Source organism: Procambarus clarkii, chromosome 72 (assembly GCF_040958095.1).
Source record: "Procambarus clarkii isolate CNS0578487 chromosome 72, FALCON_Pclarkii_2.0, whole genome shotgun sequence".
Taxonomy (NCBI): Eukaryota; Metazoa; Arthropoda; class Malacostraca; order Decapoda; family Cambaridae; genus Procambarus; species Procambarus clarkii.
The window spans coordinates 17,705,191-17,720,756 of record NC_091221.1 but is presented as its reverse complement, the minus strand read 5'-3'; the positions used below and the strand labels follow the sequence as shown (position 1 = coordinate 17,720,756).

At 37.4% G+C, this 15,566-nt stretch overlaps 1 protein-coding gene across 3 annotated transcripts; it reads left to right on the top strand.

The window, feature by feature from the left end:
- Window positions 1-4,957: 4,957 nt before the first annotated feature.
- Window positions 4,958-14,564, top strand: LOC123749812 (uncharacterized). Of its 3 annotated transcripts, XM_069312535.1 has the most exons (8): window positions 4,958-5,056; window positions 5,234-5,305; window positions 5,573-5,788; window positions 6,503-6,625; window positions 12,890-12,994; window positions 13,274-13,503; window positions 13,843-14,021; window positions 14,404-14,564. In XM_069312535.1, exons 1-8 carry the CDS (start codon window positions 4,960-4,962, stop codon window positions 14,555-14,557), a joined length of 1,176 nt encoding a protein of 391 aa, XP_069168636.1. In that variant the 5' UTR covers window positions 4,958-4,959; the 3' UTR covers window positions 14,558-14,564. The 3 variants fall into 3 exon arrangements, with proteins under 3 accessions (XP_069168636.1, XP_045587891.2, XP_069168637.1); XM_045731935.2 differs by lacking the exon at window positions 6,503-6,625; XM_069312536.1 differs by lacking the exons at window positions 6,503-6,625; window positions 12,890-12,994.
- Window positions 14,565-15,566: the final 1,002 nt, after the last annotated feature.

Below are 15,566 nucleotides of genomic sequence, written 5' to 3'. Positions count from 1 at the left end.
TAATACCAGGACAGGGTCGCCAGGCTGAAATACCCGTAACTTAGATTTAGCATCGTTACGTTCTTTCATCTTTTCTTGGGCCTTGCCAAGATACTTTAATGCAGCCGCCTTGCAGTCCTTGAGTCTCTGGTGGTGTTGCGCAAAGAAAGCCGAACCTTCGGTTAACGTTACGTTCCCTAACAGATTCTCCTGTAACATTTGCAAGGGTCCACGAACTTTATGGCCAAAGACTAACTCAAAAGGAGAACAGCCCAGTGAACTTTGTAATCCCTCTCTAGCCGCAAACAAAACATACGGTAAATTCTCATCCCAGAAGGTGTGGGAACTCTCGCACGATGTCTTCAACATCTGCTTCAGAGTTAGATGGAAACGTTCAATTACCCCCTGACTCTGTGGATGGTATGGGCTGGAAACCTTATGAGTTATTCCATGTTCCTTACAAAATTGCTCGAAAACATCAGACTTAAAATTAGTACCATTGTCAGTTTGCACGACCCGAGGCAGTCCAAAAGTGGAAAAAAATTGCAACATACGAGCAACAACAGTTTTTGCTCGGATGTTCCTTACAGCAAAAGCCTCTGGGTAACGAGTAGTGATACACATCATCGTGATTAGGTAAATATTACCAGACTTAGTTCTAGGTAATGGTCCAACACAGTCCATTACCACATGAGAAAATGGTTCCTCTGGCACGACAATAGGCCTTAGAGGAGCTTTAGGTGGAGTCTGGTTTGGTTTCCCAACCAGTTGACAAACAATACACGCATTACAAAATTTTGCCACATCGCTTTTCAGCTTGGGCCAGAAAAAATACTTTAAAATTTTGTGATACGTAATATTAATACCTTGATGTCCCCCCATACGATCATCATGAGCAGCTGCCAAAACTCTTTCTCTATAGCAGGTCGGCAACATAACCTGGTGGACTACCTCCCACTCATTTGACAAGGGAGCACTCTGTGGTCTCCATTTTCTCATCAAAATCCGATCATTGTAGTAGTACCCAGTTGCTGCGTCTACAATTTCCTCCATAGAGACGGCTGTTTCATGACAATCTGCAAGAGTGGGGTCAGCTTTCTGTAACTCACTCAAGGAGGCATCTAGGCCTTGGTCAGATGCCATTGGCCGAGGCTCAACAGTGTTCTCCTCCACCTCCCCACTACTCTCTGTAGATGGCGGTGGCAGGCTCTCCACAATGTCCTCGGCCACGTCATCGAGTCGGGCCATGAATGTGTCCGCGAGGTCCACTTGGTTTTCACCACTCGGAAAGCTCCTCGTGACCTCGGGATTTACCACCTTGGCAAGCACAGGGCTGCCCTTACATTTAAGTCCCATAGACCTGGTCACCGCGCACGCAGGGTACACAACATTATCCTCTGCGGCGGGTGGATCCAGGCAAACCTTAGGGGTAGGCAACATAATAGGCAGTCTGGAGTCCCCTACCTTATCCCCTGCTAAATCATTACCAACTATTACATCAACATTAGGGAAAGGTAGGTATGAAGTGACTCCGACTGTACAAACACCCTTGTGGAAATCAGATTCCAGGGTAACCTTATGGAGGGGTACTGCCCGAGTATTACTAGTGACACCCTCGACCAGTACCACCTCTCCAGTGTCGAGAGTGTTGGCACCTTGCAACGCACTCTCTAAAATTAAAGTCTGGATGGCACCGGTGTCTCGGAAGATCACCACGTCCTTCCAGGAAGAACCCTCAGACAAAAGTAGTCTCCCTTTCGATAAGAATGGGGTAAGCAAGTCCAACCACTGTGGGTTGGAGGTCTTACTCCCTAACCCTTCCGAAGGCCTCAAGCCCTGTGTCACAACTAGAGCATTGGGTCTTTTTTCAGGGTGCAATTGCCAACAACGGCTAATAGTGTGGTTTGGACGATTACAGTGACCACAAAAGCGTCGGGGAGAAGAGACATTACTAACAGAATTACCCTTCGGTTCACCTTTAGGTGCCGTTGGGCTAGACACTTTAACAGGGTTAGTTATGTCTGAAACAGAAGGTGCATTAGGTAAAGGGTTAGAATGAGCTGGTCTGGACTGGCTGTGGGTATAAGGTTTGCTACTCTGTGGGGTATAATTATTTTTATTGGGCCTTTTGCCCGCCAATTGGTAGTTTTCTGCCAACTTGGCCAAATCCCCTATTTTAGAATTTAACTCTATCCTTCCTTTAATGTACTGTGATACGTTCTCTGGCATAACATCTATAAAATGCTCCATTAAAATTAAGTTCCTGAGAGCCTCGTATGTTTCGGCTTTCGCCGAGCGAATCCATCTATCAAATAATCGAATTTGATCATTCACAAATTCAGTGAGCGGTTGGTTGTGAGTAGGCCTAAGGTTACGATAAACTTGGCGGTGAGCTTCAGGAGTAATTTCATATGCCCGCAAAATACATTCCCTGACTTTATCATATTCGAAACACTCGTCGTCAGGCATGTTTATAAAAATATCTTGTGCTTTACCCCTAAGTCTTCCCTGTAGGATTTTCACCCACTCTTCCTTTGGCCAGTTCATGGACGTGGCCATTCTCTGAAAATGGTTGAAAAACCTTTCAGGGTCAGACTCGGAAAATTCAGGCAAATTATGCTTTTTCTCATAATGCCTGGGGTTTGAATCCCCGGCAGGTGGAGGTCCAGTGGCATTCGCTCTAATTCTAGCCTCCTCGGTTTTGAGTTTTTGCTCCTCTAATTTTATTTTTGCTAACTCTAAAGCTAATTCACTCTCCCTATGAGTTGCACTTTCTGCTTGGCTAGGCTGGCATAAAGGTGTATCACTTGCCAATAGTTGTTCATCAATACAATGTTGTAATATTTCATTCACCAAAGTCCACTTTTTATCTGCGACATTTAATTCTAGGCCAAATTCCTGGCCTAACAATACTAAATTAGACTTTTTAAGTTTCTTTATCTCTACCACTGAAGGCTCCCTTGCCAGTTCCTGCATTTCAAAAGACATCACTAATAATTTTAGCTCCCAGCCAAATAAAAAATTAAAAAATAAAAAATTGGAAAAAAAACAAAAATTTGCACGGCCCCTAACACAAGGCCACACTAACCTTAATCGTGAAGGGATCCAGCTGGGTGTCCAGTCAGTGCAAGAATGTCCTTTGCTAGATGAGCTGGACCCTAGGCTAGCACACAACCGTTCTGCGGAAATAAAAAATTTTAATTTTGGCACTCAAGAATCTAATTTTTTACACTTATAATGTTCCTCCCGGACTGGCCAACCACTTGTTACAACTGATATGAGTGGGGCTTCTATGGGGTACTGGTACTATTAAGGGGTATAGGTAGTTAGAAGACAAGAGTATCAAATATGGGAGAGCTAAAAGGCCCGGCCCCCAAAATAAACTATCCACAGTAGTAATAACTTGCTACAAGACCATGTATGTTAGTCTAAGGGTTGATCACTGCGCTCCCACCTTGGAAGAAGAGATACTCTGTAATTCATGTACTTATTTATTAACCCCTTAACAACCCCCCATATACACTCACACCAATAACAATAATAATAATAACTTTACCACACTATCTTACGTTAAAAGCCTTGGTCCACGTAGGCAGGATACAAGGTTTACACTAATAACAAGCTAGGGTAAAGTACTACTGGATAAGCACTGAAGCTGGATGCAGCTTAGGGTAGTGAGACCATGTGGTACCCTAATACAAAACACAACACTTAGGGTAAACAAAACACTGGCAAATACTAACCCCAGGTCTCACCAATAGTTACTACCAGAGTAGGCACACTCACTAATGCCCCGTACTTAGTTTAAGGATACAGGAACTTCAGGTAAGGGAAATAAGTAAGAGGAGAAGGAAGGAGAGTAGGGATACAGCCACAGAGTAGGTCTTAACCGCACCACACCAGCCACAGAGAAGAACGAGCTAGCCACCAGCTGCCTCCCTCATCTCGTGGTGCCGGGAGGAGCCTAATTGATCGTGCAGCTAAGCACATTAAAGATCTTCCCCTATGCAACGTATTGTTACTTTATGAATGATTAGAAAGTATTAGTAAGCAAAGTTGGTGCCTATGTTATTATTTAATAATCAACCCCCAGTTCAGTCTTTAAATGCTCTTTGAGAAACAATAATAGTCTTACGTCTGGCAGGGAAGATACAAACAATTTCCATTCGAAATGCGCCAACTGTACTACTTAGGAAGTTTAATAGCTCAATTTTGACCTCTGGTTTCCACTGGAGAACCCAGGGTCGTAACAGTTTCATTGCTGTTTAGTTAAATAATTTTCAAAAACTTGTAGCAGTATTAAAGTTTTGCTTGTTATGTGTAGGAAGAATATATTTTACTGCATATTGGTATACACATTCTAATACGTTTTTAGTATGCAGCATGTTGTTTTTATCAATTATGTTTTTTATAATAAGCTTCCTAGAAGGTTGTAACAGATCCCATGAGCACCACACCAGAAACAAATACCTATTTGATATTCCAAGAGTACGACTTAGTTAAACTAGAAATGCTTTACAAATCAAGGGACCTCGAATGTGGCCTTCCCAATTATGTTAAAGACTGTACCTTTCCCAACCAGTTTAAGTTAAAAACTAAGTACTAGCTAATTAACTCAATGTAACCTACCTCACCCCCAAAATGTCAACCCATCTCTTCTATTTAAAACAATGCTGTTTGTTGACCAAATTGTATTTTACTTTTTTTCTGCCATGTTTCACCCCCCCCTCCCTTTTTTTCCATTTTTTTCTTATTTTTTCTCAACACAATTTATACTTTAATCTCTTTTAGTATTAAGTTTTAGCCTTAGTGTTTTTCCTGCCCGAAACACTTTGCGTAATAGTGGCTTTAGGCATTGTATGTACTAGCTCTATCTATAAATCCATCTACTTTTGTATCTTACCTTGTATGTATGTACTTTACCTGAATAAATAATTGTATTTGTATTTGTAATAGGTAGATGATACAGAAAGCAGTACAATGTCTGTCACAAATCCTTTTACTGCGGCAGCATTAGGACCACAAGTCAGTAGAATAAATATGCCTGGAAGATCGACCCCAGCCAGCATACTAGCAGGTAAAAAAACATTTAATCAGCTTTTGACAAAATTACAAATAAAGATGTGTTATGTTATGTCATTGTGTTAGGTTAGCCTAGCTATTATTTCCAATTTGTTTTTTAATTTGTATTAGTATGCAGTACTAGGCTATTGTAACAAATTGGAATGTACAACGTCCAATATTTTTTTGGCAGATTCGTTCTTGGCTCCTGAAAACTATCTTTACTTACCAGATGTACCAAGAATAACTCCGGACAATAATGATGGTATTGTTTATAAAATCATTTGATTATGGCCTTTATAATACATTAATATCAAAGTTTACAACCTTGTGTAATACAGTAAGTCTTTGTTTTAACAATAACAACAGAATTTTTTTTCTATGCTCAGCATAATTGGCTTGAAATCCATCATCCCATTATAATTTCTATCACTTTGATTATTGGTTTAGACAATTACATCAAAACATTTAATGTAGCTTCTCTTGCTACAGTTATAATGTATCCTATTGAGAATGTATATTTTTTTAACAGAAGGTCTCCAGACACTAGCAATTTTAGCTAAAGAGAACCTTCATCGTGAATATTTTAAAATAAACTCGGCTCTCCAGAAAAAATGTGAATATATGAAGCGAAGTTTAAATATTGAGGACCTAAATTATTTGAAGCCTTCAAACAAGAAAGGAAAAGGAGAAAATTACTGCAGGATTATTGAAATCAATCAAACACAACGTTCAAACTTATCAGAAGGTAATTTTTTATTTAGTTATTTATTCCATGACCCATGTTTGTGTGTTCCTATATCATAGTATAATGATAGGTTTAATTGCTAGTGTAGATTTCATTTTGCCTCAGACTTAAAATTATTTAGGTTTTTGGTGTTTTATTATTCAAAATTTGTTTATAGATAATCCAAGGTTATAGTCAACTTCTCCTTTGAAAACAGATATTTACCTGAATGCCACAAACTCTAGTACCCTAGAAGAGTACAGGAAGCCCGCGGCTTGTCGAAATTCCCCCCATTTGCCTTTATGATCTTTTTTTGGGTATATTTAGAAATTCAGCACAGTTTTGGCATTTACAGCTCTGGTGGGTAGGCAGTTCCATGTGTTAATAACCCTCTGGGTCAAAAATAATTTCCTGTTGTCAGCCCTACATTTTGGTTTGTTGAACTTGAAACCGTTGCTCTTTGTTTGTATTACATCTGAACCAAACTAGCCAAACTTTTTTTGATAATGTCATTGACTGCTTCATATCTGGCAATCTTTCCCTGTGTCTTATGACAGATTAGGCCATGGCTGCCATATTGGTCTGCCCTTGCATAGCCGCAAATACACCGGTGTTCGGTGGAGATAGGGGCAGCGATGGTCATAGACAGCAAAAAAATGTAGATAGTTTACAAATTAAAAATAAATAAAGTGTTGTGGAATTACCATACTTAAAGGTTGATTTTCTGCCAAACAGCCCTTCTGCCTGCTTCTCTTTCACCTCCACACATTCAAAGTTCTGACTTCTCAACTAGTGTACCAACATATACTCAAACATATTTACCAGCTGCAGAACAAACACCAAAATCATTGAATTCTGGTACGTCCCTATTTTAACTATGTAATGTAATATAATCTTAGTACCTAGTATAAATAATAAATAAATAAAATAAATATAAATAAATATGTTTATTCAGGTAAGGTACATACATACAAGTGATGTTACATTAATGGATTGATATATAGATAGAGCTAGTACATACAATGCCTAAAGCCACTATTACGCAATGCGTTTCGGGCAAGAAAAACATTAATATCTAGAACTTAATACTAATTGAGCATAAAGAATAAAAAGTGTTGAAAACAAATACAAATAAAGATAAAAAAAGGGGGAACATGACTGAAAAAGCAGCACAAATACAATAGATTGACAAACAGTGTTGATTAAAAAAAAAATAATAATAATAAAATAAAATAACAGACATGGGTTGACAATAAAGGAGTGAGGTGGGTTACAGGGAATTTATTAGGTAGTGTTTAGTTTTTATCTTAAACTGGTTGAGAGAGGTACAGTCTTTAACATGGTTGGGAAGGTCATTCCACATTCTGGGTCCCTTGATTTGTAGAGCATTTCTAGTTTGATTAAGTCGTACTCTAGGAATATCAAAACTGTATTTATTCCTGGTGTGGTGCTCATGGGTTCTGTTACAACCTTCAATGAAGCTTTTGAGGTCAGGATTGGCATTACAGTTCAGCGTTTTATATATGTATAATACACAAGAGAGAATGTGCAGTGACTTAATATCTAACATATTCAGAGATTTGAGTAAGGGTACCGAGTGCTGTCTGGGGCCAGAGTTGGATATTGTCCTAATAGCAGCTTTGTGTTGGGTAATGAGAGGACGTAAATGATTTTGGGTAGTAGAACCCCAAGCACAAATACCATAGTTGAGGTATGGATAGATGAGGGAGTAATAGAGAGTAACCAGGGCAGGGCGGGGTACATAATATCTGATCTTAGAAAGAATGCCAACAGTTTTTGAAACTTTTTTTGATATATTTAGAATGTGACCCTGGAAATTCAGCTTGTGGTCGATGAGAACGCCAAGGAATTTGCCATCTAATTTGTTACAAATTTGGGTATTGTTTATTTTGAGATTTATCTGATTAGAGGATTTATTGCCAAACAGAATATAAAACGTTTTGTCAATGTTAAGGGTGAGTTTGTTGGCAGTTAGCCAAAGATGGACTTTCTCTAGCTCAGTATTTACTGTGGCATTTAGAGCAAGGGGGTCAGGACTGGAGTAAATGAAGGTTGTGCCGTCAGCAAATAGAATTGGTTTGAGGTGTTGGGAGGCATTTGGAAGGTCATTAATGTAGATGAGAAAGAGGAGAGGGCCAAGTATGCTGCCCTGAGGAACACCAATGTTGATGGGTAGGGTGGGAGAAATTGTATTATTCACAGAAACATACTGGAGCCTGTCAGTAAGATAAGATTTGAAGTAATGCAGGGAGTGTCCTCTGACTCCATAATGATGTAATTTAAGAAGAAGGTTTTGATGGTTGACAGTGTCAAAAGCCTTACGCAGGTCCACAAATAACCCAACAGGAAACTCCTTTTTATCAAGAGCTGCGTGAATTAAGTTAATCATACTAATAAGTGCATCGTTAGTGCTTTTTTTGGGTCTGAAGCCATATTGACAAGAGCTAAGTATATTGTGTTTGGCTAGAAAAGAGTAAAGCTGCTTGTAGATTAGCTTTTCGAATATTTTTGACAAGTTAGGCAGGATTGATATAGGTCTGTAGTTGTTAAGATCAGTGAGATCACCACATTTGTAGACAGGGGTTACCCTTGTTTTTTTAGAATGTCAGGAAAGGTTTGGAGTTCAAGTGACTTGTTGAAGAGCAATGCAATAGCAGGGGCTAGAGATCTGGAGGCTTTTTTGTAAATTAAAGTTGGTATCTCCTCGAGGGCACTAGACTTGGTTTTAAGGGAAAGGATTATTTCATTGACATCAGTGGAACTAGTAGGCTTTAGGTACAGAGACTGTGGATAGTTACCTGTAAGATAGTCCTTAACATCAGTACAGGAAGATGGAATATCATTTGCAAGGGATGACCCAATGGAAGAGAAGAACCTATTGAACTCAATAGCAGAATCAGAGGCTGAAAGCTGACCAACGTTATTGGAAAGGAGTGTTGGTTTGTTATTTAAAATCTTCTTTGATCCCAATATTTGTGAAATTGTGCTCCAAGTTTTTTTAATGTTGCTCTTTATTTGGGTAAATTTATCTTCATAGTATTTAGTTTTGGCTCGTCTAATTATTTTAGATAGCAATAACGAGTAATTCTTTGAGAATTCTTTGGAGACTGTTCCTAGTCTATACTTCTTCTCAAGGTCGTGTTTTTTGTTAATGGATTTAAGTATTCCCTTTGTAAGCCAAGGATTGTTAAGTCTTTTGCTTGTGACTTGTTTTGTAAGCATAGGACAGTGGGTGTTATAAAGGCTAAGAGTTGTTTGTAGAAAAGATTTCACTGCTAGGTTGATGTCCCCTATGTTACCTAACTCGGACTCCCAGTTGACATTATCAGCAGCAGTTATAAAATTGTTTATAGCAGTTTCATTGTGCAGCCTAAAGCTTAACTCCCTTGTCTCTAGAGGTGGTTTGCTAATGTTAGTTAAGAGAAATGTGGGGTAATGGTCTGTAGTGCTATCGGTGATTATACCTGAGGTAAGCGGAGAGGTTATGTTGGTCCAGATGTGATCTAGAGTCGTAGCAGTACTATCAGTGATTCTAGTTGGTCTAGTGATTAAGGGTATGAGGAAGCAGGAATTCATACAGTTGAGGAAGCTAACAGCAGTAGGGTGTTCAGGCTCGCAGAGGTCAATATTAAAGTCCCCTGCGATAATTAGATGGTTTTTGTTCAATCTGTTATCTAGTATTAGATTTCTAAGGTTTGAGTTGAATTCAGACACATCAGTGTTAGGAATTCTATAGACTGCACCCACAGACAGGACAGACTCGGCACCCTTGACTCTGAAACTGGCGAAGATATACTCCCCACAGCAGTCTCTAGTTCTAATTATTTTTAAGCATGTTAGTTCTTGGTGGTAGTAAAGAGCAGTACTACCACCTCTCTGCATTTGACGACAGTTGTGAATTGCCGAGTAGTTAGGCATGTTAAAGAGTTGAGTATTATCCTCTTTCAACCACGTTTCAGTAAGTATAATAAAAGAGAATTTGTTGTCAATAGTTTCAATCAAGGCACTAACATCATCGAAGTGTTTACCTAGGGATCTAACGTTCAAGTTGATTACAGAGATATTGAGATTATCTGTTAATACATTGTTTACATCATGTGCTGTAAAATATCTGCAATTTTGATCATTGAAGTGATGATTGTCATAGATAGTGGATAAGAGGTTTAGTTCTGGGTCTATACTTCTCTGCATAAAAAGGCTGATTGCAGGAAAACAAGGTAAGAATGGCAAATTACAAAATAGAAAACAAAGAAAAAAGTAGATTAAAAATTCTAAAGTAAAATAAACTTAATGGTAATTTTAAGTAAAAAGAAAAAAAAAAAAAAAAACTTAATGGGAACTAGGAATGTAAAAAATTAACTAGAATAATTAATAACAATAGATGACCAAAAAAGTAAAAAAAAAAAAAAACAATTATGAAATCTATAAGATAATAAGCTTGCTTACTATTCTAATATAAGTACACTATAATTGAATACTAAAGTTACACTAAAACAAACTGAGGTAGTTTAAATAGAGATACACTCAGGAACATTGGATAATGAAGTTAATACTAGAGGACACAGGCAAAGCCAGTGTACTATGGAACATGGGAGTAAAAAGAAAAAAAAAAAAGACAATAATAAAGATGACAATATTATTCTTTTTATTTTTTTATTTTTTTTTAAACTAAAGTTAAAACCTTTTGAAGGGAAAGGCAGAGCTAGAGTACACAAAGGTAGTTATATGAGATTATAATCTGAATTCAGGCTATACAGCAGCTATCCCACAGTCACTGAGGAAAGAATTAAGGTGAGCTTCTGTGGTTATTGAATAGGTTTTTCCAGTGTCAGTCCTCCTAGCTATAATTTTACCATCTCGCACAAAACAGTGTTTAATTGTAGGGGAATTTTTGCAGAAGCCACGCAGTTTAAAAAAGAGATTTTGCCTGCACCTGGTCAGACATTCATTCACATAAACAGTGGATTTACTAGCAACTGCAGATGAGATAAGATCAGTCTTGGGGGAGCAGCTATCTAATTTTAAACGAATACGCCTATTATTAGTACCAGATGATTTGGTACCCACTCTATAAGCTGCTTTGATGTCATTTTTTTGGATCGAATAATTTAACTTATCCTGCAATACTTTGATCACAATGGCAGCACAGTCTTCACCATCAGTTTCTTGGGGAAAATCACGTGAAGAGATAATTACCGATTCAAGTAGTTTATGTTGGTCTGTCTCGTCTTGGGTAACAGTGTGTTGTTGTTGTAGGTTATTCAGATGGTTCTCAAACTGTTGCAATATTTCTTCCTGTTTTTTAGTGGTTGCATCTGGATTAAAGTTTTTAACTGTGTTCTTGAGAATGCTTAATTCTTGTTCGAGGTTGATGACTGTGGTAGATAGATCTTGATTGTTCTTGTGTAAGTCTACAACTTCATTCTGCAAAGATAATAATGAGCCTTGCAGGTTCATTATTAAGGCCGACTGCTCTTTGATTACTGTCATTTGATCTTCATGTACTTGAGTTAATAACTTGAGCCAAGGGTTATCAGCAAAGCGCTTGAAGTCAGAACAAGGGGCAGTAGCTCGTTTAAGTTGATCCATATGGCTACCTAATTGTTGCATGGCCCGTGTCAGAGACGGCGCTGCGCCCAGCTGAGATTGTTTGTTATTGTTGACGGGGGGAGAGTCGGTACCCCCCACGGCGGCCACCGAGGGGGAGATAGCTGAACTAATCATGTTGTTAGCCTGGCTAGTAGGGTTATTCTTGTTAGGTGTGCTATCTTTCTTAAGGGTCTTACCGGCCTTACTTTGCATGATAGCAGGAATAAATGTAGGCAGGAACAAATAGGGAAGACTCGTTGATAGGCAGCAGTGAACGTCGGGTACAGCTTCTTAGCTCCAGGGAGCAACACTAATGAGGTCGAAATGAGAGAATTACGGGTTGGTCTTGTTGGTTTTTTCAATCACATTTAGGTCACTGTGTACTTAGCTGCCTTCGGGTGATGCTACATCATTTGTTGGTAGCCGAGAGCTCAAGGATCAGCTGATAAAAGAGGAGGGAGGGCAGGGCCGACAGGTGTTGTTGACGTTCGTTCGTTCGTTCGTATCTACTATATATATATATATATATATATCAGAGTGTAACTAACACATTACTAAAAGCTGTCAGTTGTTCTAGATGCTTATATAATATGTATAAAATACACTTTTATTTATTACATCTATTTGCTCTTGAAGATTTTCCTGACTAATTTAGAATCCCATATTTCAAAGTACTTGCTGCAGAACTGGAGGAAATTTATGAATCTCAAGCAAGCATTTCTGATTGGCAAAAAAATAGAAAAAATAGTGAGATTAAATGGGGAGAACGTAGGTCAATGTTGTTTAGCTGGACATTGTCGAAGTTGGGTGTTCCAGATAAAGGTAAATAACGTCTTTAGTGTGTAATTATGGATAAATTTCAATGTAATTATGAAATGCATGATTAATGTCAATCTCTGAATACACTTAGATGTTTGTCATTTTTAAACTTGGTATACAATATTTCTAAATCCAATATTACCATTCAAAGTACATAATTACATTATTTTTCGGAAAACCAGGCAAATGTTGTGTACAATGTAGAAGTTGTGAGGCAAGCATAAAATGTGAAGACTGCTTTCATTTTTTGTGTCATAAATGTGATCAGCAGCAGCATTTTGTAATGCCTTTCCACCAGCGATTCTGCTGGAAAAATGGGTTCTTCGAGCCTTTAGACCCAACACAAACTGTGTGTTCAGATGGGAATGTCATTCACTGGAGTAAGTAATGTACCTGTAGTCTGTTTCTTATACTCTCATTTCTATCCTGAACCAAGCAGTGTTTTAAAATTTTATTTAGTTAATGTAATTTTTTTAGTAGTTTTTGTATTGGTCATTTTCCTCATTAATTATTGATTACCTCAATAATTACAGATTTTTAGTTAAATAAATGAATTTTTATTTGTTATTAAATATAAATCCTTCATGTAACTCCAGTTAATGCTAAAAAAATTATTAGTAATTTAAAATGTAATGATTGAAACATGTATTTATTTTGCTGCATAGCTGATCTTGTAAATTTAATTGTTACCAGAGCCTGTTGTACCAGCACATCCACCTAATTCCTGCCCAAACTGCAGTGAGAGCAAGTTCACAACTTTAAGCTCCAATAATTTGTGCATCTTTGTAACTTTAAGTGGTAGGTTACTTTAAGAAACATTTATTTGATACTAGTATTGGTAGCTGGCATTACTCAGGTGACCCAGGCTACAGTCTTCATCAATATAACCATTTATACTTCACTCTCTTTACCACTGTATCTTCACTTACGAAGACGTATTTATATCACATACGTATTTATAACCATACAGAGACTTGTTTATGGGTTGGTTTACACATATATTGATAGCCACACTTGAATCCCTTGCCAAATAAAATTGTTTTACTTCAATTTTTTTTATTTTTTTGTGGGGGGCAGGAAGGTATGATCTGTATACCCCAATATTTAGGTGCAAGTGCGGATATGTAGATGAAGAACTTGGGAAAGCCATGCACCAGTCTGGTTTTTATTCAACTGGAAGAAATAGTAGCACTTTCTACAGCATAAATCTATTGGATTCCTGGCATTTTCTCAAGAGAAGCAGCCCTGGAACTTCTCTTCAGGCATTAGTTAGTGCACTGGAATTATTTGGTGCTTCTCGAGGGCGTGTAAGTTTTCATACCATTACTGTTTTAATAGTGCAAGTATTAAATTGGTGTATAAACTTAAAAACTAAGTTTGTTACTAAGCAAATGCAGTGTCATTATTTAAGAAATAGGGTTAAATATTATTAAATTAATAAATAGCATGAATATTCTAAATATATATTTTATATATGTCTAATATCATAAGAAATGGAAATGGATTACCAATCTTTAACAATTTCTCTTTTTATGTAATGCTCATGCAAGTATATTTTCATTTCCTGCAGGTATTTATAGTCTGTTGCTTAACATGCCACTGCTTGGCACTTTTTGATAATTACTTACACACATTTTACATCTTAGCATGGTCCCATCAATTTTGAAACAACAAAAAGAGTCTTCTTTGAATGGCGTTTCCATCAGTATGAACTTGGGAGAATAAAAGGAGAATTTGACAAGGGGTGCCCTGCATGTGATACAACACCTGTGGCTGTACATATTGATGGCAACAAGAAACTGTATCGTTACAACAAAGTTGGGAGGTAGATATTCAAATTAAAATATTTAATGCTGCTCATTATTGTTAAGGTATAATGTAAGGTGTAGTAATATGTTTGTAGTACTATAAACACAGCACTGTATAATATTTATATAGTGTCATGCAACTTTTAATCAGATTTTTTTTAATTGTTAACTGATTACACCTTTATTACTTGCCTTTCAACTTCAGTTGAATTTTTTTATTTGGACTAAGGCTTTACTAATTAAAAAATATTTATTTCACTATATACATTCATTTAGAATAGGAGGGATTATGATGTGAATGCCAGCTTGGGTAGTTGAATTAGTTTTAAGTGAAATGATGTTTAACTGTCATCAAAATGTCTCACACTATGAACATTCATTAATTTAATATCATTCCAGAGGGATCAGAAACTCATATTATTCTGGTGGTATCTTCGCTTGTGACAAAGAAGTTCAAGATCACGTTTCCACTATTCAGAACCTTAAAACTCAAGTAAGAATATTTTTACGTCTGTTCGAAAGCCTAAAAATAGGTTTTCAAATAGAAACCTAAGACCTAATACCAGGTTTTTACCCATACAATATTTGAAGACTACCTTTATATATTAGCTTGAGACATTATCAATAATGTATATTTAATATACATTATCAATAATGTATATTAAAAGCACCTATGTGCTTTAATATACTGTACCTATAATTTTCTCTCATCTTTTTTTTTCATTCCATGTAATCTGTTTTCATTTTTTGTCTATAAACTTTGCAAGTATTTACCTCCTTAAAATTTTCATAGATTAAGGACCTGCCCGAAACGCTGCGCGTGCTAGTGGCTTTACAAGACTGTAATTACCATATTTGTATCCTCACATTCCTTATGTACATTCTTGTATATGCATAAATAAATAAATAAATAAATAAATAAATTGGACGGTTCCTAACTATATCATGTTCAAAAAAATCTATAAAATATATGGAATGCATATTGAATGATGAAAAATATTACATAAAAAAAAATTACATTTATATATGACTAATAAATATATATATATATATATATATATATATATATATGCGAACCAGCCTGAATGGTCCCAGGACAATATGCAACTGAAAACTCACACCCCAGAAGTGACTCGAACCCATACTCCCAGAAGCAACGCAACTGGTATGTACAAGACGCCTTAATCCACTTGACCATCACGACCGGACATAATGAGGTGATAGCCGAGGCTATTTGAACCACCCCACCGCCGGCACTCGGATAGTAATCTTGGGCATAGCATTTTACCAAATCACCTCATTCTTTGGGGCACACGTGAGGAACACAAATGCGAACAAGCCTGAATGGTCCCCAGGACAATATGCAACTGAAAACTCACACCCCAGAAGTGACTCGAACCCATACTCCCAGAAGAAACGCAACTGGTATGTACAAGACGCCTTAATCCACTTGACCATCACGACCGGACATTATGCTATGCCCAAGATTACTATCCGAGTGCCGGCGGTGGGGTGGTTCAAATAGCCTCGGCTATCACCTCATTATGTCCGGTCGTGATGGT